We start from the raw sequence: 27,372 nt of genomic DNA, 5'->3' as shown, positions 1-27,372 counted from the left end.
ATCACCTACCAAGTCAGGACTGTGTTTGATATAACCTTGTGAACTGATAAATCTTGTGTCATGAGTAACTACCGTTTCCTGTCATGAATGTAACCAAAGTGTAAAACATGACGTTAAAATCCTAATAAACAAACAAACAATCACCTACCAGTACGGAGCGCCATGCTAAGCTCCATGTGACTTTTAATGAGAATTGGCATTTGGGGAAAATCATTGAAAAAGTTGGCTATGAGCATGGCTTTAATCCAGACTACACATGAGACACTGTCACAATTTTCTTGAATTTTCCCCCCATATCTTCCAGTCTAATCATTTCCAATTGTGAATCCACTGCTGCTTGTACAACCCCAATCAGATCAAAGAGAGCACCACATAACCTCTCAGACACATGTCCAATCAGTAGCCGCTTAATCACCTACAAGTGCAGAGAGCCATGCTAAGCTCTATGTGACTCCCACCAACTTGCGCATATTGCAGTTGAAAAAAAAAGTGTTTTTAGCTGTTTACCGCTTGCGTAGTCACGCTAACCCCATCACTATCACTATGAGATTAGTAAAAAAACTGAGAAACAGACATGTAAGGCATTTTTTTTGCATTCCCCCCCAATTTTCCTCCCAATCTAGTCGTATCCAGCCCCCCGTTGGTTTACCGCTGCACTACCTGAGCGCAAAGAAATTTTGATATATGTTATGTGGCTACTGATCATCAGCATTTCCAATGTAATATGTGTGATTATTGATTTTTGGAATTCATTTGATCATGGCAGCATTGTCAGAATAATTGTTTAATGCTACCCGTTTGAGAAAGGCTGGTCTAGGATGCTCTTTGTATTATTCGGTCAGTCAGCTCAAGGTTCAGGTAGTACTTAGAATTTGTGGCGGCTCAGTGTCAGCGCTTATCAATCAAAAGGGGTCCCCATAGGTCATGCATTGACTAAATGATCTTTGGATGGTGGATCTGTCTCAGCATGGACAACCACTCAGATAACATCCGGTCGGTGTGGAGGTCCTGGGGCGCAGGGGGTCGATAAAGTGTCCAGAGCAACTGACACTTTACCACAAAGTTAATCAGTGTCAAATAGGTGTACCTAATAAATTGCCTGGCAAGTGTGTGTATGTATGTATGTTGGCATGGAAAAATGTCTCACATCTACTTATCTGTTGCTTTCCACAGCGAATCTCACAGGACACACTGAGAAAGTTGGCATGGAGAACTTTGAACTACTCAAAGTACTTGGCACCGGAGGTGAGACATCAGCACCGCGCCACAATCTGTCTCCAATTTTGAGTCACTGCTGCTCATCTGTTTCTTCTATGTTTTGGCCGGCAAGGTCACCGGAGCGCGTTTTGTCGAGAAACTCGATAAGATCTGAGCTGGTTTTCCTCTCCATTTGTGAAATAGCTTTTGTTTTGATGAGATGTTAATCACAACTGACAGCAGGCACTAGACTTGTTTTGGTGCTTGTGTGTGTAGAATTTCTAAAGGATTTTTTTTTAAATCATTCATTTGGTTTGTTTTGTTTATTGTTTATTAGGATTTTAACGTCATGTTTTACATTTTTTGGTTACATTCATGACAGGAACAGTAGTTACTCATTACACAAGATTCATCAGTTCATGGACAATTTAGTGTCTCCAATTTACATTTACATTTACATTTTCAGCATTTAGCAGACGCTTTTATCCAAAGCGACTTACACAGTGAGTGGAGCACAATGAGCAATTGAGGGTTAAGGGCCTTGCTCAGGGACCCAACAGTGGCAACTTGGTGGTGGCGGGGCTTGAACCGGCAACCTTCTGTTTACTAGTCCAGTACCTTAACCACTAAGCTATCACTGGCATGGATTCACCTCACTTGCATGTCTTTGGACTGTGGGAGGAAACCGGAGCACCCGGAGGAAACTCCACACAGAAAGGACCCGGGCCACACCAACTGGGGATCGAACCCAGGACCTTCTTGCTGTGCGGCGACAGTGCTACCCACTTAGCCACCGTGTCGCCCATTCGCTTGGTCATTTATCTAGAACTTGTGGACACTATGACCTGGTTGGACGTCACATTCTAAAACCATGACCATTTATGGTGTTGGTTCCTCTTTTCACGGCTATAACAGCCTTCACTCTTCTGTGAAGGATTTCCACAAAATTTCGTAATGTGTCTGAGTTTGAGGTCAAAGCTCTGTGCAGACCATTTGGGTTCCTTCATGCCAGACTTGTCAAAGCCTTGCAGACAGGTCAAGTCATGCTAAAACAGAAAAACCCTGCCAGCATGTTAATATGCTGGATATAGGAGGGTATATTCGCCTGCTCCACACCTTTTCTGACGAGTGCACAGTCCCTCGACCCCTTATTTTTTGCCTGTGGCTTGGTGGATTCATTTCATTTTCGGCATTTAGCAGACGCTTTTATCCAAAGCGACTTACAGTTATGACTGAACATGATTTTTTTGGAGCAATTGAGGGTTAAGGGCCTTGCTCAGGGGCCCAACAGTTGCAACTTGGTGGTGGCGGGGCTTGAACCTTCTGATTACTAGTCCAGCACCTTAACCACAGAGCTATCACTGAGCTTCATCCACCATCCACTTCTGCACAGACGCCTTGGTCTGCTAACCAGGGTCCTTGCACAGCATTTGAAGACCCCACCCAGTTAGTACGGCCTTTACCTACCCAGGCACTGGCAATTGTGCTCGCTAGGTGGCGGCCAGCTGACCGGTAGCAGAGCCGAGATTCGAACCCGGGTGTTTAGAATCTCAGTGCAGGTGTGCTAATGTAATATCCCACCTACGCCACCAGCAATGGATGTGGCTTCAAAATGCAGTGTCCACATACTCTTGGTCGTATAGCATATTTGCAAGAAGTGACCTACTAGTAATAGGCCATTTTTTCTTTTAGGTTGGGTTTGAAGAAGACCAGTGTATTGGCTTCTCATTGCCTAGTCTAATAAAATACCAGTTACAGATGTAATTTACCCAGGAATGTTCCTATCCCATATTTATATTTCCAATCTAATTCCTATAGTTGAAGTTTGACTTATGTTAGTCAATCTCAATAATGATCAGTACTAAAGAGCCTAGAGAATTGAGTGCCTTGCTTGTGGGCAGCAGTGCCTGCATGGAAGATTCGGTATCCAAACCCAAAACATTCTAATTGATGTCCCAAAGCTCTACCCACTAGGCTACTACTGTCCCAAAAAGCTCATGCGTGATGGCGCTTTGGTTACCCATTTAATCCCAATGGTATTTACCGAAAAGGAAATGATGTATTACATTCTTAGTGCGTCCTGGTTCCAAGTAAACAGGTTTATGTGGGCGATAGAATCTGTCACATGATTTGAGCCAAATACTTCAAGCCTGCATCTGAAAATGAAACTGAATGCATCGAAGCACTACAAAGGGAACTATGTTGGAAACATGTTGTTATATGCATCATATGGCCAAAAGTATGTGGACACCCCTGCTAAATATTAAAACCTTTTACATTTACATTACATTTACATTTTCAGCATTTAGCAGACGCTTTTATCCAAAGCAACTTACACAATGATCTGAACACGATGAGCAATTGAGGGTTAAGGGCCTTGCTCAGGGACAACAGTGGCAACTTGGTGGTGGCGGGGCTTGAACCGGCAACCTTCTGCTTACTAGTCCAGTACCTTAACCACTGAGCTATCACTGGCCCTTTTAGTCTTTGATTTTCAAAGATAAAAATGTGTCAATTTATTTATATATAAATTCTGCCCTCTGTTCCTTTTCAAGAAAATGACCTGAAATGGGATGCAGTTTGTCTTTCGACTTCACTCGCAAAATCTGCGATGGGACTGAAGCTCCCAAGTGACGTTGTAGAGATCAAAATAGCTGTCAATCTAAACGGGATTCAGCCTTTCGACTGATCCTCCAATCATCTTGCGGAAGCTCAGCGTCCACACCCGCCCACAGCTCCATTCACCCCCAGAGACGCTCAGCGTCCGGGGGCGGGACAAGATCGTGGCATTTATCCAATGACTGGCGAGTTTCGAAGCAATAAAAAAAAACCTCCCATGCAGCCCCATGAAGCAGAAGTGAAGAGACGCTCAGCTTCTGCGGGCAAATGCATTGACGCTCCGGGAATGTATGAGAAGTTCGAGTCAGTCGATTTGTGATAAGTAGCTGATTCTGAACGAACTCGTCTTCGAGATGAACGTGTTCTAACGCATTTGTAGTCAATGAAATGTTAACACTACTGTACATATTTGACCATTTAATTTTTGACATTTTAGGGGAAGCTGAGCTTCCCTTGCAGTCTTAGAGAAATCGCCACTGGTGTGTACCCTTGGACCACTTCTTTGAGAAAATTGTTGCAATTACAAATGCTTTGCATTAGACTGTGCTGGATCCCAGGACACTGCGGCATTGCAGGAAACGAAAAAGCAGATCGCTTAGCGAAGCTCCCTCCGTCAGATATAAAACAAACAATCACTGCCTATATTAAAAACATGTGGCAAAAAGAATGGGAAAAGCAAAAGCAGAACAAACTCTACAACATCCACCCCAACATCCGAACACGACCAAAACTACTGACTGGAAAGAGACTGGAACAGACGACATACAGTGTATCACAAAAGTGAGTACACCCCTCACATTTCTGCAGATATTTCAGTATATCTTAACACTGACAAAATGACACTTTGACACAATGAAAAGTAGTCTGTGTGCAGCTTATATAACAGTGTAAATTTTTTCTTCCCTCAAAATAACTCAATATACAGCCATTAATGTCTAAACCACCGGCAACAAAAGTGAGTACACCCCTTAGTGAAAGTTCCTGAAGTGTCAATATTTTGTGTGGCCACCATTATTTCCCAGAACTGCCTTAACTCTCCTGGGCATGGAGTTTACCAGAGCTTCACAGGTTGCCACTGGAATGCTTTTCCACTCCTCCATGACGACATCACGGAGCTGGTGGATATTCGAGACTTTGCGCTCCTCCACCTTCCGCTTGAGGATGCCCCAAAGATGTTCTATTGGGTTTAGGTCTGGAGACATGCTTGGCCAGTCCATCACCTTTACCCTCAGCCTCTTCAATAAAGCAGTGGTCGTCTTAGAGGTGTGTTTGGGGTCATTATCATGCTGGAACACTGCCCTGCGACCCAGTTTCCGGAGGGAGGGGATCATGCTCTGCTTCAGTATTTCACAGTACATATTGGAGTTCATGTGTCCCTCAATGAAATGTAACTCCCCAACACCTGCTGCACTCATGCAGCCCCAGACCATGGCATTCCCACCACCATGCTTGACTGTAGGCATGACACACTTATCTTTGTACTCCTCACCTGATTGCCGCCACACATGCTTGAGACCATCTGAACCAAACAAATTAATCTTGGTCTCATCAGACCATAGGACATGGTTCCAGTAATCCATGTCCTTTGTTGACATGTCTTCAGCAAACTGTTTGCGGGCTTTCTTGTGTAGAGATTTCAGAAGAGGCTTCCTTCTGTGGTGACAGCCATGCAGACCAATTTGATGTAGTGTGCGGCGTATGGTCTGAGCACTGACAGGCTGACCCCCCACCTTTTCAATCTCTGCAGCAATGCTGACAGCACTCCTGCACCTATCTTTCAAAGACAGCAGTTGGATGTGACGCTGAGCACGTGCACTCGGCTTCTTTGGACGACCAACGCGAGGTCTGTTCTGAGTGGACCCTGCTCTTTTAAAACGCTGGATGATCTTGGCCACTGTGCTGCAGCTCAGTTTCAGGGTGTTGGCAATCTTCTTGTAGCCTTGGCCATCTTCATGTAGCGCAACAATTCGTCTTTTAAGATCCTCAGAGAGTTCTTTGCCATGAGGTGCCATGTTGGAACTTTCAGTGACCAGTATGAGAGAGTGTGAGAGCTGTACTACTAAATTGAACACAACTGCTCCCTATGCACACCTGAGACCTAGTAACACTAACAAATCACATGACATTTTGGAGGGAAAATGACAAGCAGTGCTCAATTTGGACATTTAGGGGTGTAGTCTCTTAGGGGTGTACTCACTTTTGTTGCCGGTGGTTTAGACATTAATGGCTGTATATTGAGTTATTTTGAGGGAAGAATAAATTTACACTGTTATATAAGCTGCACACAGACTACTTTTCATTGTGTCAAAGTGTCATTTTGTCAGTGTTGTCCCATGAAAAGATATACTTAAATATCTGCAGAAATGTGAGGGGTGTACTCACTTTTGTGATACACTGTATACAAGATGTCGTATTGGGCACTCTCGCCTAACACATATACACCCGGTGAAGGGAGAACGCCTACCGATATGTGACCACTGTAATACACAGATAACCATTGAACATTTATTGACAAAGTGCACAAAATATAACATAGAACGACAAAGTCTTGCAATACCAAATACAATGGTTGAAATTTTTAACAAAACTAAAACAGAAACTCTGATCAATTATTTGAAAAATACAGGACTGGTAATACACATCTAGAACTAAACACAGAAAGGACACTAGACAAAGAACATGAATAAATAACCTGAACAAAATCTAGGTACCTATCTTGCCATGAGAATGACCAGTGGGTAAACATGGCGTTAAAGAACAAACAAACAAACAAATTCTTTGCTATTCACATGTTCAAAAATGCCACAAATGAGTTTCTTACAATTGAAAGAAGCATCACATGATTGAAATCCAATTATTCCTTACAGTTTTAAGTAAGAGTTATTATTATTTTTTTTTTCCTTTTTCTCCCCCTTTAGCGCATCCAATTGTTCAATTTGCATCGTGCTTCCTCTCTGTCTATGCCGAACCCTGCCCTGACCGAGGAGATCGAAGCTAACCCATATCCCCTCCGAAACATGGGCAGCAGCCGGATGCATCTTTGCCACCCACACATTGATGAGTGTGACGCCACCTAGCGTTGCGTGCGGAGAGACACACCCTAAGGGCACTCTTCCTCATCTCTGTGCAGGCGCCTCTGATCAGCCGGCAGAGGTCGCAATCGCATTCTGACAGAGAGAGACCCACATCCGGTTCTTTGTCCCACCCCCCCAACTGAGCAACCGGCCAATCGTTGCTCATACAGCCACTCGGCCTCGAACCGGGGAGGCAGAGCTGGATTCGATACGAGGTACTCAGAATCCAGCTCTAGTTGCAGCGTGTCTTTTTACCGCTGCGCCACCTTAGCGGCTTAAGTAAGAGTTCTGTGTGGAATGATATCAGGTTTGACTTTTGTCCTGTTGTTTTGATGTAAATGAAAGAAAACCATGTAAAAACCAGAGCATTTATATTGATAAACTGTTTTTTGTCTTTTTGTCCTTCTCTTCAGCCTACGGAAAAGTGTTTTTGGTCCGAAAGATCAGCGGGCATGATGAAGGCAAGCTTTACGCCATGAAGGTCTGTTTCTCACTCGTCACTGTATCATTTTTTTTCTTGCTGCATTTGTAAAGGCGGGCATGCCGCCATGATTAACACTACGCTTGAATTATGTAACAACGGGACCCAGTCGCTGGCTGCGCTGCCTGAATATTTGTACAGACCATTTCTGGTAAATAGCTGCTGTATTATTCAAAAGATTTTTACAACAGCAGGGGATCCTGGTACTGATCCAGTACTGACTGAGCCAACTCTCTGGTAGCAATTTCACTAATTGTCAAAGACATGTAGCCGTAGTTTGAAGTTAGAAAATATTACTTGTATTAATTAGTGAAGTATTACGTACAAACTTGATTACAAAAGTTGGGGCAGTAGGAAAGACAGCACAAAGACATTTAATCTTTCAACCAATCAATTTGTCATTGTTTTTATCGAATATAGAAACAAATTTGATACCGGCAACACGTTCCAAAGAAACTGGAACAGGGGCGTGTTGCTTGATATTACATTTCAGCCGCTCAGCAATCTCTATTGACATATATTGGGCTTCATAATGCCAAAATCATGTTCCAATAGGAAACAGGTATGGACTGCAGGCAGGCCAATCTAGCATCTGCACTCAGCATCTATTAAATGATGTCGTTGGATGAAATAAACTTTGGACTTGTCAGACTACGGCTCACTTTGCACTTACCCAGATATGGGGGCGGCACGGTGGCTCAGTGGGTAGCACTGTCACCTCGCAGCAAGAAGGTCCTGGGTTCGATTCCAAGGTGGAGCGGTCCAAGGTCTTCTCACTGTAGAGTTTGCATGTTCTCCCCGTGTCTGGGTGGGTTTTCTGCGGGAGCTCCGGTTTCCTCCCACAGTCCAAAGACATGCCAGCGAGCAAGCTTTTCTGAAGTATTCCCAAGGCTGTGTGCTTCTATTCATTACAAAAATCACATTTGTCAACACTTACTGGTATTTCACTGCTATTTTAGCTTATTGATGCATAAAATAACTCTACTGGTGCTAACTGAATCTACTTCTGGTGTATTTTGCACCCCCAAGAAAATACACCAGCTTGTTTACAGTATCTGGGTCAAATATGACAATCTGGATTATTTTGTTCATGCAGGTTTTGAAAAAGGCAGCCATTGTTCAGAAGGCCAAGACGGCAGAACACACACGGACAGAGAGGCAGGTTCTGGAACACATTCGCCAGTCTCCCTTTCTAGTCACCCTGCACTACGCCTTTCAAACCCAGACCAAACTCCATCTAATACTGGGTAAGAAAGACTTAAAAGATTATGTAAGTTTTGTTCTTACTGTGTAATTAACATGTAGTTATTCATTTATTACAAAACAGAGCAGTTTTCTAGGCAACTTAATGCGGTCTAATTTGGTAGCCCATCACTGCTGAGATATGGGTTTGAATCTCAGCTGTGCTATCAACCGACCAGATACCTGCACAGACACGATTGGCTTTGTCTGTAGGGAGGGAATTGGTTGAACAGGCAGGTGTTCCTCATCTCTGCTGGCTAGTTGACACTCCTGCACAAGGAGCGGTTGATATTAGATGTCAGTGTGCGGCACTCGGTGCTCAAAACTATGCTACATACTTCGCTCACCTCACCTCGGGCAGGTGAAAAGAAGCAGTTGGTGGTTGCACACATTAGAGCAGGGGTCATCAAACTACGGCCCGATGCTTTAATTTGACCGGCCCCTTTAACCACAGCAGCAATACATGTTGTCTGGCCGCTGTTCATCTTCGAACTCACAGTATTATAACGGGGAAAAAAATAACAGAGGAACAGTCTCAGTAGATTATACGGCAGCGATCCAACGGGTGGCGCTCCAAGCATGAGGGGAGTGATTGGCGCATCAATAGAGAGATGAGTGACCGCAGCCACTGAACTGTGTTGCGAAGCAGTTAAGTGGGATTTCGTTTTGAAAATCCTCGTGTCCTGTGTTAATTTCATTAAAGCTAATGCTCTTAACTACAGGCAGTTTCAGGAATTCTTGTCTGAGCTGAAGATGTGCTTTACTGAGATCCGCTGGCTGAGTCGGGGCGAGTTTTGAAATGTTTTAACGACCTGCTCCCGGAGATCAACGCATTTATGCATCCAAAATCCAAACTCAAGCACATTGTTTAATTTTTATGCTTCTCTTTCCATTGTGAGCTCCCCGATCTCAATAAAACATGAACTCAAAGTAACTACCGTTTTCGGGAGCATCTGCATCTGTGACTTTTTCGAAGTTGAAACACCTTAAATCTCCAACCGGATGCAGTCAGACTGCTAAATTGCTCCACCCCTCATGTACTGTCTATTCACCAGTTACCTTAAACACCTGTGACCTGGTGCTGCCTTTTTCTGCTGATATAGTTCGAATCATGCACTTTAGATCTACATAAAGCTGCTGTAGTTCCTGTGCAATACTTGAATGTAAATGTAAATATTTAAAATTCCTATCTTAGTTATTTCTTTTTAAGTCCTAAGTTTTATTTTTACTTAACTTGGTTTTCTTGCTATTTATATTTTATATATTATTATGTTTACACACACCGAGACCTGAGTAAGTGCATTTCGTTCTAACCATGGTTTTGAATGACAATAAAGCTGAGTTTGAGTCTGAGTCAGATCCAGACTCACTGATCAACATTTATTAGCTATTATGACTGGCAGTAACAAATATGGAACCTGATGCTTACTCTCGTCAGGCAAAAGTAGGCTCACAGTTCACACTGATTTTTTCACACTGTACGAGGAATGATAATGGAAATGATTAAAATAAATAACATTTCTGCCTTATCATTATGAACTACAATTATACAAAGCACAGACAATACATCCAGTGTACATAGTAAATAGCTTTTTTGGGTGTGTTTACTATTTCACCTGCGGTCCGGCCCCCTGAAACACTGAAGAACAGTAATCTGGCCCTTTGGTTAAAAAGTTTGAGGACCCCTGCATTAGAGGGTAGGCAGGGTTCTACAGTCTGTGGACCTTTTTGAACGGGGGGGGGTGTCTTCTGCAGTGTAAGAAAATGTTGCAATCGGGAGAAATTGGGTACTACTAGATTGGGAAGAAAAAGGGGGGTTAATAAATAAGTAATTGGAAAAAAGACCCTATGTTTTTTGGGTGCGGTGACGAGGCCTTAGTTCAGTTCATCTTGTCATATAGAACAGTGTAAACATTTGTGGTTGCATTATGTTTTTTTTAGGGCTGTCAAACGATTAAAATTTTTAATCGCGATTAATCTCAGAATTTCATATAGTTAATCGCGATTAATCGCATTAAAAAAAAATCTGTGTAAATGTTATAGAAAACAAGGATTTTTAAGTGAAATGTTATAATTAAAATGGTGAACACATTTTATGCTAAATGTACTGATGGGACAAGAGAAAACTGTAAGGGAGTTTATTCACTCACATATTAGGCAGTAAATGTCAGATTGTAGGTTAGAATTTCTCCATCAGCAAACATTGTAGATCAGCGGTGCTTTAGGTGGGATAAGGCGTAGTTATTGTAACAGACTTTTCTGTGGTTGTATCGTGACAATGGTTTGATGGACGTTTCTACACGAAGTGAGTGTGTTTTGACCCTTTGGGGCTTCCATAGTTCATGAACTAACGTGCTTGACTCAGCTTTCCGGTATTCGGTACAGAAGAAGAAGTTAATTAAGTGTAATAAAGTGTTCTGCTCCCGACAACTTGTGAATATAGCGTGTATTTATTTCTTTATTATGCAAGTGCATCACTACCACGATCGGTTACATTATGTTAACAAACCGCAAATGAAAAACGGTGGCAAGTCCGACATTAAAATGTTTGTTCTACCAGTCAAGTGTCAACATGAACTAGAATCTGCGTTAATGGCACTATTTTTTTTAATCGCGTTAAATTGAGGTCGCGTTAATGCGTTATTATCGCGTTAACTTCGACAGCCCTAGTTTTTTTTTTTTTTTTTTTTTTTTTTTTTTTCCCCCAATTCTCCTCCCAATCTAGTCGTATCCAATTACCCGTTTGCATGACCTGACTGAGGAGAGCCCTGACTAACACACGCCCTCCTCCGACACCTGTGCACTACCCGACTGCATCTTTTTACCTGCACAAGGCGAGTTTATATGTGGATCAGCTTTGTGTACAGAGAGTCACACCCTGATCCCTCGTCTCTGTGCAGGCGGCATCAGTCAGCCAGCAGAGGTCGTAATTGCATCAGTTATAAGGAATCCCCTCCGGCACCCTCCCTGAACAACAAGCCAATCGATGTTCGTGTAGGCGCCCTGCTACAATCAGACCTAGCTACAGTTCCTTTAGATTGTATTTACATTTATGAGGCCTTTCCAGCTTATTCTAATATGGTTTATTTCTTTAAAATAAATTAATACGTACAATAAGTACAGAAGTCAATAGAACTGCTGATCAATAGCTGTTGGTGGTGTACAGTTAGTGATATATGCAGCCTTGTATCAGTTTACATATGTGTGTGCATGTGTGTATAGATTACGTTAGCGGAGGCGAGATGTTTACTCACCTGTATCAGCGGGATCACTTCTCTGAGGACGAGGTAAAGATCTACATCGGAGAGATTGTGCTCGCCCTGGAGCATCTGCACAAGGTAAGACCTGCCGCCTTTCTCGAGATATTCATGATAACACAGTCAAATGCAGTATAAATATTATGCCATTAGTATTAGGCTACACGCATTAGACACATATATGGACAAATATTTGAGATTGGGCCTCCACATACTGTACTTTTGTCAGTACACTGTACTTCCAAAGATTTACAAAATACTCGAAGAGGAATGAAAAGTCACTTCTTGACAGCTTTGGATTCTCCGTTTCCACCTGCGTCAGATTAGAATGTGCCCGTGAGTTGACTCCTCGACTGCTCAGCATGAATTTGCATCATGTTTTTAACATGGTTTTTATCTCTGTTTGCAGCTTGGCATCGTGTACCGGGACATTAAACTGGAGAACATACTCCTGGACAGTGATGGCCACGTGGTACTCACCGATTTTGGCTTGAGTAAGGAGTTTTTGGAGGAGGAGGTAAGTCTGAATCACACAAAAATAATTAAAATAAAATGAATAAACCAGAAACCCCATGATGCATAAATGAAGAAACTTATGGTCACATCATTACCTTTAAAAACTATTGTACATGGAACAGGGCGGCACGGTGGCTAAGTGGGTAGCACTGTCGCCTCACAGCAAGAAGGTCCTGGGTTCGATCCCCAGGTTGGGCGGTCCGGGTACTTTCTGTGTGGAGTTTGCTCCGGTTTCCTCCCACAGTCCAAAGACATGCAAGTGAGGTGAATTGGAGACACTAAATTGTCCAAGACTGTGTTTGATATAACCTTGAGAAGTGATGAACCTTGTGTAATGAATAACTCCCGTTCCTGTCATGAATGTAACCAAAGTGTAAAACATGACGTTAAAATCCTAATAAACAAACAAACAAACATGGAACAGTGGTCTCTTTGCTGAGGTCAGCATTTTCAGTTGAGCTTTGTGGTGTCAATTTAATTTATTTTACGGTAATGCCATTTAGCAGATGCGTTTATCTGAAGTTACTAATTATTGTGGATAAATACAATCCACACAGCGGTAAAACACGCTAACATGTTTTCCCACCAGTGCTGAGATCTCGAGTTTGAATCTCGGCTGAGCTATCAGCTGGCCGGGTGCCTATACAGACACTCAGTTGGCTGTGTGTCCGTAGGGGGAGGGACAATGGCTGAATGGCGATACTGCGTTCTTGTAGACCTCACCCCTGAATGGTAAAAAGAAGCAATTGGTGGCTGCATATGTTTCGGGTTAAGGTGGGCAATTAAAGGGCCAAACAGTTGAAGCTGGCTGGTGTTGGACCTTAAACCAGCAACCTTCTATTCGCTAGTTTACTACCACTGCCCCCTTTAAAAACTGGGAGTTATTCTTGCATGGTATTCTCTAATTCCATACGCTTGTAAAGCTTGTTTGGAATCGGAGTCACGTGTTTCACCAGGTTCCACTTCATGACAGACCTGATGTTTCTTGAAGTTTTAAAAGGTAAAATGTGTTTAATACATACACGTGACCATGTGTGTTCATATATTTGTCCCACAGAAAGAAAGGACGTACTCCTTCTGTGGAACCATCGAATACATGGCACCGGAAATCATCAGAGGGAAGGCTGGTCATGGCAAGGTAATAGCATGCTTTTTTATGTGATCTGATGCTCATACAGTGGATTCAGAAAGTATTCGGACCCCTTATTCAGACTTTTTACACACTATCTCATATTGTGGATGTTATTTGGAGAAGATAATTGACATTCCTACCTGGTAATCTACTCAAATCATGGTCAGATGCAGCCTGTTGGCTTTAGTGATCCTCCGATATGTCTAGAACTCAAGTCCACGTGTTGTAGTTTAAACTGATTGGACGGCTTGTTTGAAAAGGCACGTACCTCGGTCTGTAAGGGCACACAATTTCCACATGATGTTGGTATACACAATCATACTGTGGCTAGGCATTGAAAAGGACAACTGTGACCGTAATTATTTAAAAACACAAGAAGCTTAACACAGGCTTGTCCACATCTGTCCACATTGGGCATCTGGGCAGGAAGGCCTTTGCCAAGAACATAAGAAAGAATACAGTGGCAGGCAACAACAGAGCTCAAAACGTCCTGTGCAGAGATTAGAGAACATGTTGGTTGGGCCGCTATCTCAGCAGCTCTTCGTTATTCAGGCCTTCAGGCCGGAGAGTCAAGCCTAGAGCCACTGCTAAGGAAAAGGCGTATCAGAGCCTGCTTGGCGTTTGCTAAACGACACGTAAAGAACTATAGCAACTGTGGTGAAACATGCTGGTGGTAGCATTATTCTATGGTGATCTTATTATGGGATAAACTGCCCAAATCCAGTTGTGCAAAGATTGAGATGATGTGCAAATTGGCAACATTATCAGGTGTCAGGGGGTCTGAATACTTTCTAAATTCACAGTAACTTACCTGTTTCTTTTATTATCTCCTGTTAGTCAGTAGATTGGTGGAGTTTAGGGATTCTCATGTTCGAGCTGTTGACGGGTGCGTCTCCTTTCACGTTGGAGGGCGAGAGGAACTCCCAGAGTGAGGTGTCCAAGTGAGTGTCACATGCACACACGTTTTGTAATGTGGTATTACACTGATCAGCCATACCATTAAAACCACCTCCTTGTTTCTACACTCACTGTCCATTTTATCAGCTCCACTTACCATATAGGAGCACTTTGTAGTTCTACAATTACTAACTGTAGTCCATCTGTTTTTCTACATACTTTTTTAACCTGCTTTCGTGCTGTTCTTCAATGGTCAGGACTCTCCCAGGACCCCCACAGAACAGGTATTATTTAGGTGGTGGATCATTCTCAGCACTGCAGTGACACTGACATGGTGGTGGTGTGTTAGTGTGTGTTGTGCTGGTATGAGTGGATCAGACACAGCAGCGCTGCTGGAGTTTTTAAAATACAGTGTCCACTCACTGTCCACTCTATTAGACACTCCTACCTAGTTGGTCCACCTTGTAGATGTAAAGTCAGAGACGATCACTCGTCTATTGCTGCTGTTTGAGTCGGTCATCTTCTAGACCTTCATCAGTGGTCACAGGACGCTGCCCACGGGGCGCTGTTGGCTGGATATTTTTGGTTCTCAGTCCAGAAAACTCTATCAGCATTGTTTTGTATGATCCACTCATACCAGCACAATACACACTAACACACCACCACCATATGTCAGTGTCACTGCAGTGCTGAGAATGATCCACCACCTAAATAATACCTGCTCTGTAGTGGTCCTGGGAGAGTCCTGACCATTAAAGAACAGCATAAAAGGGGGCTAACAAAGCATGCAGAGAAACAGATGGACTACAGTTAGTAATTGTAGAACTACAAAGTGCTTCTATATGGTAAGTGGAGCTGATTAAATGAACAGAGAGTGTAGAAACAAGGGGGCGGTTTTAATGTTATGGTTGATCAGTCTATTTTTTTATGTAGTTTTTTTTGCACTTACTTATTCCTGTATCATTACACACTCATTTTTCCTCTCTTATTTCAATTCCAACATTCTCCTTTGTTGTCAGTAAGATCTTTCTCTATTTTGCTCTGTTGCTTTCACTGAATTACTTTAGAAAGCACTTGATGTTGCTTTAGGCGAGTTGATTTATTTAGTGTTCTCGTCCCTCTGTCTCCTTTATGTATGTGGATTTTTCCATCCTTTCTCTGGGTTTATTTTAACTATCTCTCCCATTTTCTTTTCTCCCTTTATCTTTTCCATTTGGCTGACTTTTTCTGACACGAGCTCTCAGTTTTTTTTCTCTGAGCTGTCTGTCTGCTCTCTGTTTTTGCCTCCCGCAGGCGCATCTTGCGCTGTGAGCCTCCATTTCCCCCGATAATTGGCTCGGTGGCTCAGGACCTTATCAGGAAGCTTCTGGTGAAAGACCCACATAAGAGACTGGGTTCGGGGCCCAGAGGAGCCGAGGAGATCAAAGGTCACCCCTTCTTTAAGGTACTGCACATCCCGGACTTTCTGTACTTTTGCTATATTTTTATTTATAGCAAAATAAAAATATATTATTTTTCCCCACCTAATCTAGTCATGTCCGATTACCCTGATTGCGTCCTCTATACTGATTCGACCCTCCACCGCTGACTGAGGATGCCTCCGGCACGTACAGTCAGTACAGACCGCATTTTTCACCTGCACGAGTCGAGTTCATACACTTGACGGGCACTGTGTACGGAGGGCCACACCCCCATCAGCATTATTCCTCGGCCCTGTGCAGGCGCCATCGGTCAGCCAGCAGGGGCCGCAGTCGCACCAGTTATGAGGACCCATGATCCGACTTTCTTACCCTCTAACCCTGAACAACAGCCGATCGTTGTTCATGCAGCCGCCCAGCCCATTCGGAAAGGCAGAGCCGAGATTCGATACGATGTATTCGAGACCCCAACTCTGGTGCGCTAGCGTACTTTACCGCTGCGCCATCTGAGCGGCTTACTTTTGCTATATTCACATGGCAAGTCTGAAGCCAGGGTTGTGTACTTTACATAACCAGGGTTATGAACTTGATACAGTGCATTATTGATGAATTAAACACCTCCCTCACAGTGTGGTTTTAGAAAGCAAAGAGCACATTAGACCACTTGGTCAGAATAGTGACCCATGTGTGCAATGCAATTTGAGAGATATGGCATTGCGAAGGACGTGCACAGAATGGGATTCAGAGGCCACACGACCACTTTAATAAACAACCATAATAAATAGTCAAAAGTTAGAGTAGGCACCAAATTGTCGAGACCCCATAAACGAGAGCTAGAGGTGCCCCAGGGTAGCATTCTGTTTTACTTTATTCAGCCTCAAAATTGATAGCGTTACTATAAAAATAGACCCGAGTGGCATGTGCAGCCTTTATGTAAATGATCTATTTATATGCTACAGGCGAAGAAATACGGACAAAATAGAACAGAAACTTCAGCAGTGCACAAGCAGAGCTCAGGTGTGGGAGGCCAAAGCTATCCCTGGAGTGAACCCCCATAAAAGCAGTGCAAGAGACAAGATTTCTAGGCTTGATGCTTGATAATTAGATGTATTTGGTCCCTCACATAAGCTCTTAGATCAGAAAGATCCCTACTTCTGCACCAGTATACATCCCTGATCTGATCCTGACTAGATTATCGATTTTTCAGGTACGCGTCTCAGTCAGAAAATCGCAAATCATAGATACGGTTCACCACCAGACTAAGACTTGCTCTGTTTGTGCGTGGAAGCAAACGAATCCCCCACTGAGCATGAGACGAGTAAAACTGGCTTTAAGTTATCCTACTAAGCTTAGCGCAAACAAGCAAAACCCTGCTTATCCTGCACTGTTCCGCCCACAGTACAGATCAATGTACAAAGCAAAGCCCGGAAAAATCCAACCACTCAGTCTCTGAATACCACTCCAAGAAAATATGGAAATAAACCCGGACCTTATAACCCGACTATATCCCAGCCCTGTCTTACCATGGGAACTTACAGGGGTTGGACAAAATAACTAAAACACCTGTCATTTTAGTGTGGGAGGTTTCATGGCTAAATTGGACCAGTCTGGTGGCCAATCTTCATTAATTGCACATTGCACCAGTAAGAGCAGAGTGTGAAGGTTCAATTAGCAGGGTAAGAGCACAGTTTTGCTCAAAATATTGCAATGCAAACAACATTATGGGTGACATACCAGAGTTCAAAGGAGGACAAATTGCTGGTGCACGTCTTGCTGGCGCATCTGTGACCAAGACAGCAAGTCTTTGTGATGTATCAAGAGCCACGGTATCCAGGGTAATGTCAGCATACCACCAAGAAGGACAAACCACATCCAACAGGATTAACTGTGGACGCAAGAGGAAGCTGTCTGAAAGGGATGTTCGGGTGCTAACCCGGATTGTATCCAAAAAACATAAAACCACGGCTGCCCAAATCACGGCAGAATTAAATGTGCACCTCGACTCTCCTGTTTCCACCAGAACTGTCCGTCGGGAGCTCCACAGGGTCGATATACACGGCCGGGCTGCTATAGCCAAACCTTTGGTCACTCGTGCCAATGCCAAACGTCGGTTTCAATGGTGCAAGGAGCGCAAATCTTGGGCTGTGGACAATGTGAAACGTGTATTGTTCTCTGATGAGTCCACCTTTACTGTTTTCCCCACATCCGGGAGAGTTACGGTGTGGAGAAGCCCCAAAGAAGCGTACCACCCAGACTGTTGCATGCCCAGAGTGAAGCATGGGGGTGGATCAGTGATGGTTTGGGCTGCCATATCATGGCATTCCCTTGGCCCAATACTTGTGCTAGATGGGCGCGTCACTGCCAAGGACTACCGAACCATTCTGGAGAACCATGTGCATCCAATGGCGGTGCCGTGTATCAGGATGACAATGCACCAATACACACAGCAAGACTGGTGAAAGATTGGTTTGATGAACATGAAAGTGAAGTTGAACATCTCCCATGGCCTGCACAGTCACCAGATCTAAATATTATTGAGCCACTTTGGGGTGTTTTGGAGAAGCGAGTCAGGAAACGTTTTCCTCCACCAGCATCACGTAGTGACCTGGCCACTATCCTGCAAGAAGAATGGCTTAAAATCCCTCTGACCACTGTGCAGGACCTGTATATGTCATTTCCAAGACGAATTGACGCTAAAACCAGGTGTTTCAGTTATTTTGTCCAACCCCTGTAGAAAAGTGAGCATAATGATCACATGCCAAGAGCAGTTTCTGGAAACATGAAGTAAATATCCCCTCAAAATCCCGATTTACACACATGGATTAAAGTGTAACAAATGGATAGCAACTGCTGTGGATCCGGATCCCCGAACTTCACACCAGAAGCTCATGCTCTGCTGTTAGTTTTGCCCAAGAAAGCAATTATTAATCTGCACATATTCAGAAGCCTGACAACAAGATTTTAATTTGCTAAAATTAGACAGAATAATAATATAATACTACAGAAGACCTACTGTATATGCCGCAGGACCGGAACTTTGTCGTAATGTTCTGCTGGATACCAGCATATGGGACTTTAAATAAATAACCAAGCTAATGTGGGGGCAAAAAGGCTTTCAAATCAAGAATTAGGGAATGCCCCATACCCCCAATGCTACCAGAAATGCTGGATACCAGGGCATATGGGACTTTAAATAAATAACCAAGCTAATGTGGGGGCAAAACGGCTATCGATTCAAGAATTAGGGAATACCCCATACCCCCAATGCAACCAGAAATGCTGGATACCAGGGCATATGGGACTTTAAAGAAATAACCAAGCTAATGTGACGGCAAAACGGCTATCGATTCAAGAATTAGGGAATACCCCATACCCCCAATGCTACCAGAAATGCTGGATACCAGGGCATATGGGACTTTAAAGAAATAACCAAGCTAATGTGGGGGCAAAAAGGCTTTCAAATCAAGAATTAGGGAATACCCCATACCCCCAATGCTACCAGAAATGCTGGATACCAGGGCATATGGGACTTTAAAGAAATAACCAAGCTAATGTGGGGGCAAAACGGCTATCGATTCAAGAATTAGGGAATACCCCATACCCCCAATGCAACCAGAAAATATACACACAGTGCAGTGTAGGAAATACAAGGCTCACCCACAAGGTCCTCTTGGAAAGTGAGGTGAGGTGAGGTGTCCTTCTCATGCCAAACCTGTCAAACCACACTAACAATTCTCTAAAAACGCCCCACCCTGAAAGGAAATAATTATATTAAATGCAATTTTGTTTCATTTCAGGGTTTTAATTGGGTCGATCTGGCAGCGAAGAAAGTAGCCAGCCCGTTCAAGCCGGAGCTGCGTAACGAGCTGGATGTTGGAAATTTTGCTGAGGAGTTTACAGGCATGGACCCGGTATACTCCCCTGCTAGTACACCTCCCAGCACAGACCGTCTGTTTCAGGTACACACACACACACACACACACAGACTAAGGATATCAATTATAATTGTTGTATAAGTGGATTTGTATTCCATTGTTTGCTTGTTCTGGCACCTCAGCTGCTCATTAGTCAAAGGTATTATGTAACTACAGGCAGGCCAGTTTAGCACCCACACTCTCTCGCTACTAAGCTACTCTCTTGCAACGTGTGCTGAACATGGCTTGGCATTGTCTTGCTTAAACAACAAAAACGGGCGGCACGGTGGCTTAGTGGGTGGCGCTGTCGCCTCACAGCAGGAAGGTCCTGGGTTCGACCCCCAGGTGGGGCGGTCCGGGTCCTTTCTGTGTGGAGTTTGCATGTTCTCCCCGTGTCCACGTGAGTTTCCTCCGGGTGCTCCGGTTTCCTCCCACAGTCCAAAGACATGCAAGTGAGGTGAATTGGAGACACTAAATTGTCCATCTCCGCCCGCTGTATAATGCTTCACGTATTATGTAACTACAGGCAGGCCAGTTTAGCACTCACACTCTCTTACTACATGTGCTGCACTGTCTTGCTTAAACAACAAAAACATTGTCTAGCTGGCAGTGTGTTGCTCCAGAATGCATATGTAACCATGGGCGCTCACTTACCCGTAGACACTTGCTTTTTAAATGCATCTTACTCCCCTTTCTCCCAATTTAGTGTAGCCAATCCGCTGCTGTTGATCTCAACGGCGTCCAAAGAGGGTCTATATTCGCCTGACACACACTTCCTCCGGTGCGTGCGCAGTCCATCAATCCCCTGCCGGCTTTCCGTACGGAGAGCCACGCCCCAATCTCTGCGCTCCTCCACTTTCCATACAGGCACCCTGGGCAACCAAGGTCCTTACACAGTGTTGATAACCCCACCCTTTAGTCTGTTCTTTCCCACCCAGTAGTCTTCTGCAGGCATTAGCCAATTATGCCTGCTAGAGGGCGCCCAGGCACTGGATTTCCAACTTACAGTTGGTAACAACGATTCAGATCGTCCCTTTTCTTTATGGCTCGAAGACCATGACGTCTGTTGTTTTTAAAAACTATGTCAGACCACACACACACACACACTCACACACACACACATGCTGAACGTTGTAAATATAAATAGCATCTGGGACCAAGACTACCAGCAGATCTTTTACATCCTGGAAGTTGCTAGATGGGGCTATCGTGGATGCAGCAAATCCCACAGATGCTTGATTAGACTGAGACCTGGGGAATTTGGAGGCAAAAAGAATGACATGAGTGTCCATAAAGTTATTGGTTATGTCACATGCTAATAAGCTGTCATGACTTCAAATTGTGAACGCTGGTAGTGTAACATTGTGATGGTACCCGGCATCATGTGTTATCACCACTCATGGCAGAATATGTCATCTGACATGTTAGGTTTCTAACATACCGCGATGAAGAATTGTTGAAGTGTTAAAACACAAGGGATGGCCAATCCTGCACTTCCGCACGTGCTTTTAAACAATCTCTTTTTTTCTCTTGTTTTTCTTGCAGGGCTACTCATTTGTGGCTCCTTCCATCTTGTTTAATAAGAACGCCGTGATGGGAGATTTCCTAGACGCCCCAGTAAGCGTGGACAGACCCGGCTCTGCGACCGTTCGCCGTAGCGCCATGTTAAAGGTACCTCAACCTACAATCCTACAGGATTGCACCTACTGTGTAGTGTGATTGCAGATCAGCTCTATAGACTCATTGTAGCGTATAATAATCTAACCCACACGGCATGCTTATTTGTGATTATTCCTGTTCATCCCAGGAGTCCCAATTCTTCCAGCATTATGAACTCTGCCTGCAGGGGCCGCCCCTGGGCGAGGGCAGTTTCTCCGTCTGCAGGAAGTGCAGGCACAAGCAGAGCGGCCAGGAGTATGCCGTTAAGATCGTCAGTCGCAGGTGAACGCTGCAGAACAAACGAGTTTTGGTTTCCGTAGATCACAGACGCTTTTCTTTGGAACCACGGCTTGATTGCGCAACACCAGCTTCACATTTTTTAAATTTCATTTTCACGTTTTACCTTCGCTTTATCCTGGGCGGGGTCGCAGTAGGACCGGCTTCCCTGGAATCACTGGGTGAATGCCAAGCCAGGGTGGGAGGATCCCAGCCGACCGCCCTCCCTCAGATATAGCCAGGGTGATAACGTAGCTGAGATTTAAACTCAAAAGCTAGAGATCTCAGTGGTGGTGAGTTAGCGCATTAGATCACTGCCCTACCCAAGCGCCCCAGGTCCTGATATTTTAATCAGGATGAAATTGTAGAGATGATCGTAGACCTAATGCATTATAATGCGTCATTAAACGAAATTACCGTTTATTTGGATGGATGGATGGATGGCTGGATGAATGGATGGATAGAATGGTGGATGTATGGCTGGCTGGCTGGCTGGCTGGATAAATGGATAGAATGATAGATGTATTGCTGGGTGTGTGGCTGGCTGGATGGATGAATGGATAAATGAATGGATAGAATGGTGGATATATGGCTGGATGTGTGGCTGGCTGGCTGGATGGATGGATAGAATGATGGATGTATGGCTGGCTGGCTGGCTGGGTGGATGGATGGATGGATGGATGGATAGAATGGTGGATGTATGGCTGGATGTATGGACGGATAGAATGATGGATGTATGGCTGGCTGGATGTATGGATGAATAGAATGGTGGATGTATGGCTGGGTGTGTGGATGTATGAATGTATGTATGTATTGATAGATGGATGGATGAATGGATGGTTAGAATGATGGATGTATGCCTGGGCTGGCTGGCTGGCTGGCTGGCTGGATGGATGGATGGATAGAATGATGGATGTATGGCTGAATGTATGGATGTCTGGATGGATGGAATGAATGATGGATGGATAGAATGATGGATGGATGGATAGATGGATAGAATGATGTAGGGATGTATGGCTGGCTGGCTGGATGGATAGAATGATGGATGTATGGCTGGATGTCTGGATGGATGGATAGATGGATAGAATTAATGATGGATGGATGGATGGATGGGTAGAATGATGGATGGATGGATGGATGGATGGATGGATGGATGGATGGATAGATAGATAGATAGATGTAGGTATGTATGGCTGGCTAGCTGGATGGATAGATTGATGAATGTATGGCTTGATTTATGGCTGTGTGGTGTTCCTGCAGGATGGAGGCCATGACTCAACGTGAAATTGCTGCACTAAGGCAATGTCAGTCTCAGCCAAATATTGTTACCCTTCATGAAGTCCACACCGATCAGGTATGTCACACCCAGTACACACAAACAGACAATAATTTTAATGGTTGATTATAAAGATGTATATTTGTGGCATGACCGCACACGAGCCACTTTTTTAATTGTAAGGGGATTAAATAGATTTACAGAGTAACATTTGGGGAAGTTTCTGTGTGGAGTTTGCATGTTCTCCCTGTGTCTGTTTGGGTTTCCTCCGGGAGCTCCGGTTTCTTCCAACAGGCCAAAGACATGCAAGTGAGGTGAATTGGAAATACAAAAATTGTCCATAACTGTGTTTGACATTAAAGACTTGAAGTAAGGAATCTTGTCCTGTCATAAATGCTACAAACGTGTGCAAAACATGACGTTAAAATCCTAATAAATAAATAATAAATACTGATCCCTGTATGAACCTGCAGGTAAAGAGAAGTGGTTGGCTACTACACGTGTCAGAAGGGATGTGTGTTAGATACGGCCCTCTTTGTTAGGGGTCTGAGTAATTGGGAATGACTAGATTTGGAGATAAGAGAGAAAATGCATTAAATTATATATTGTAATATTTTATCTATTTAATTAAGTGCTGAGAATGTAAGACATGTAAAAAGATATAAGCTAGTGAAATGACTTTAAAATACCTCTTTCCTTTTCCTCGTGTTCTCAGTACCACACATATCTGGTGATGGAACTGTTGCGTGGGGGTGAGCTGCTGGAGCGACTGAAGAAGAAAAAGCTGTTTGCTGAGGGGGAGGCCAGCCAGCTGATGAAAAGCCTGGTATCAGCCGTCAGCTTCATGCATGAGGCCGGGGTCGTGCACCGTGATCTCAAACCAGAGGTAAATAGATTCAGAAATGATCTGAGGGGCTGGACGTGACCTTCCCAGACACCAGAAAAATACAAACACAGATTAGAATGGAGCAAAACATTAGGACCAGGTGACTAATATGCTGTCGGAACATCTCTGATCCACCGAGACATGGACTCCACTAGACTTCTGAAGGAGTCAGGTGGTATCTGCTACCAGGGCATTACTGGTTTTACCTTGAAAGGTGGGTTGTCCTACAAGTGCATTGTGGTAACATCTCACTACAGATGTACGATGTGATGTGACTGTCCAGGTGATCTTAGAGATGGGCACCCAGGTGGCTCAGCTAGCACACCAGCACCAAGATTCTGAAGGGGTTTCCTGGGTTCGAATCTCGGCTCTGCTAACGGTCAGCTGGGCGCCCTCTAGCAGGCACAATTGGCTCCAGCCTGATGGGTGGGAAAGACTGGCCTAAGGGATGGGGTTATCAATGCTGTGTAAGGACCTTGGTTGCCCAGAGCGCCTGTACAGACCAGAGTTTGGGGCGTGGCTCTCTGTACGCGTAGCCGACCTCACTGAAGTATGGAAAGAAGGGATTGGTGGACTGCGCACACATCGGAGGGAGTGTGTGTCAGGCGATTACAGCCTACACCCTCCTTGGACGCCATTGGACACCATTACGGTCCCCAGCAGCGGATTGGCCGTGCAAAATTGGGAGAAAAAAGGGTGAAAATGCAAAAAACAACAGATGATCTTAGAGAAAACAGGATTCATCTGACCGGTCAATCTTTTTCCATTGCTCTGATGTCCAGTCTATGTGCACTCACCTCTTGCTACACTAGCCCTTCTCTTGGTTTGTACCAGACGCCTTAATCGTCATGTCCTTTGGCGTCAATTAATCTTTGTTGCGCAACAACCCAGTCGTCTGGCCATAGTGATATGGCACATGTTGCCTGAATATTAGTTTTATGCTGCTTGTGCATTAAATCGTTAGTCATGTGGTTGCTTAAGATGTGGCTGGGAGTTTAAAGTACAGAGATAAGCAACATGTCTGTTGTAAGCAGATAAGAAACAACGGTTAGCACAGAATGGAGGTTCCAAAGTCCAACACCCACTGTGATATGACTAGAGCAGTTTAAAGGGAGGTTCATAGTTCTGTTCCTTGTTTTTTAGCTATTCCACTGCTGTAATAACCCACGACTGTGTCAATAAATTCTCCAATCCAGTCAACTGTAATATTTGTTTTTCATTTATCATCTCACCATGACAGCGTGTACTTAATTTAATAGCTGCAGGAAATCAGATTTTGGTACTACTTGGAATACAGGGTGGGCCATTTATATGGATACACCTAAATAAAATGGGAATGGTTGGTGATATTAACTTCCTGTTTGTGGCACATTAGTATATGGGAGGGGGGAAACTTTTCAAGATGGGTGGTGACCATGGCGGCCATTTTGGATCCAACTTTAGTTTTCTCAATGGGAAGAGGGTCATTTGACACATTAACTTTATTCTTTCATGAGTTATTTACAAGTTTCTGACCACTTATAAAATGTGTTCAAAGTGCTGCCCATTGTGTTGGATTGTCAATGCAACCCTCTTCTCCCACTCTTCACACACTGATAGCAACACCGCAGAAGAAATGCTAGCACAGGCTTCCAGTATCCGTAGTTTCAGGTGCTGCACATCTTGTATCTTCACAGCCAATCTTCACAGTATCTTAGACAATTGCCTTCAGATGACCCCAAAGATAAAAGTCTAAGGGGGTCAGATCGGGAGACCTAGGGGGCCATTCAACTGGCCCACGACGGCCAATCCACTTTCCAGGAAACTGTTCATCTAGGAATGCTCGGACCTGACACCCATAATGTGGTGGTGCACCATCTTGCTGGAAAAACTCAGGGAACGTGCCAGCTTCAGTGCATAAAGAGGGAAACACATCATCATGTAGCAATTTCAAATATCCAGTGGCCTTGAGGTTTCCATTGATGAAGAATGGCCCCACTATCTTTGTACCCCATATACCACACCATACCATCGATTTTTGTGTTCCAACAGTCTTGGAGGGATCTATCCAATGTGGGTTAGTGTCAGACCAATAGCGGTAGTTTTGTTTGTTAACTTCACCATTCACATAAAAGTTTGCCTCATCACTGAACAAAATGTTCTGTGTAAACTGAGGGTCCTGTTCCAATTTTTGTTTTGCCCATTCTGCAAATTCAGTGCGCCGATCTGGGTCATCCTCGTTGAGATGCTGCAGCAGCTGGAGTTTGTAAGGGTGCCATTTGTGAGTAGCTAATATCCGCCGAAGGAATGTTCGACTGATGCCACTCTCCAGTGACATGCGGCGAGTGCTACGCTGTGGGCTCTTGCAGAATGAAGCTAGGACAGCCACTGATGTTTCTTCATTAGTGACAGTTTTCATGCGTCCACATTTTGGCAAATCCAACACTGAACCAGTTTCACGAAACTTGGCAAGCAGTTTGCTAACTGTAGCATGGGAGATGGGTGGTCTCGTAGGGTGTCTTGCATTGAAATCTGCTGCAATGACCCGGGTACTGCGTTCACCAGACATCAACACAATTTCTATCCGCTCCTCACGTGTTAACCTCAGCGACATGTCAATGGCTGTAAACAAAGAGAAGCTTGTAAATAACTCATGAAAGAATAAAGTTACGTTAAAACCAAGCACACCATTGTTTTTCTTGTGAAATTCTCAATAAGTTTGATGTGTCACATGACCCTCTTCCCATTGAAAAAACTAAAGTTGGATCCAAAATGGCCGACTTCAAAATGGCCGCCATGGTCACCACCCATCTTGAAAAGTTTCCCCCCTCCCATATACTAATGTGCCACAAACAGGAAGTTAATATCACCAACCATTCCCATTTTATTTAGGTGTATCCATATAAATGGCCCACCCTGTACTTTAATTAATAAGTTACTTATTATTATTATTAATCGCACACCCACATTTCCAGTAGCAAGGTGGTAGTATCACTAAATTTATGCAGAAATGCCATTGAGTTTTCTGGGCCCGAACTCATCTAAGATGGACCGAAAGACCAGCTTGTTTTCAGGAACAACCCAGTCATCTGGCCATAGTGATTTGGCACTTATAAAGCCACCCAGATCTTTATTACATGGGCTGCATTTCAACACATATGAGGAGCATCTTCATATCATCTACATATATCTACCTGATCGTCACATTGTTGCGAAATAGTCATTGGTCCTAATGTTTTGGCTCATCAGTGTATACCCACTCCCTCCATATTTGGTCCAGCATCCCACCACACACAGTTCAGGACTTGGCTGCACATCCAAGAGAGATTAAAGCTGTTCTGGAGCCAAATAATGGCCCTGCTTCTTATTAGCATACCGTTATTGCTATAATGCTTTAGATGTATTGTCTGTCTGTAGGAGGTAGATTACAGCAGAGATAATAAACTCCTAAAGGTAGGCTAATAAACTGAAATCCAGCAGTAATATACTCATCAGTTTTACACTACAAACAGGATCCTAATTGTTTTCTTTGCAGGAAGGAGCACTACA

The 27,372-nt window shown here is 43.9% G+C and overlaps 1 protein-coding gene across 2 annotated transcripts in view; it reads left to right on the top strand.

The window, feature by feature from the left end:
* rps6ka4 (ribosomal protein S6 kinase, polypeptide 4) overlaps nt 1-27,372 on the top strand; it is a 43,384-nt gene that overhangs the window by 1,859 nt on the left and 14,153 nt on the right. For both annotated transcript variants that reach the window (XR_010007630.1, XM_062988541.1), the window contains exons 2-14: nt 1,174-1,245; nt 7,304-7,371; nt 8,468-8,618; nt 11,836-11,951; nt 12,280-12,387; nt 13,444-13,524; nt 14,356-14,459; nt 15,709-15,859; nt 19,631-19,792; nt 21,293-21,418; nt 21,555-21,688; nt 22,943-23,036; nt 23,674-23,844. Coding sequence is in view for 1 of the 2 variants with exons in the window: in XM_062988541.1 (XP_062844611.1) it covers nt 1,174-1,245; nt 7,304-7,371; nt 8,468-8,618; nt 11,836-11,951; nt 12,280-12,387; nt 13,444-13,524; nt 14,356-14,459; nt 15,709-15,859; nt 19,631-19,792; nt 21,293-21,418; nt 21,555-21,688; nt 22,943-23,036; nt 23,674-23,844 (1,538 nt within the window). In the remaining variant the exon portion in view is untranslated. The remainder of the gene's footprint in view (nt 1-1,173; nt 1,246-7,303; nt 7,372-8,467; nt 8,619-11,835; nt 11,952-12,279; nt 12,388-13,443; nt 13,525-14,355; nt 14,460-15,708; nt 15,860-19,630; nt 19,793-21,292; nt 21,419-21,554; nt 21,689-22,942; nt 23,037-23,673; nt 23,845-27,372) is intronic.

The sequence above is a fragment of the Trichomycterus rosablanca genome, chromosome 26, assembly GCF_030014385.1.
Source record: "Trichomycterus rosablanca isolate fTriRos1 chromosome 26, fTriRos1.hap1, whole genome shotgun sequence".
Taxonomy (NCBI): Eukaryota; Metazoa; Chordata; class Actinopteri; order Siluriformes; family Trichomycteridae; genus Trichomycterus; species Trichomycterus rosablanca.
The sequence above is the reverse complement of the archived record's forward strand: the minus strand, read 5'-3'. Positions and strand labels throughout refer to the sequence as shown.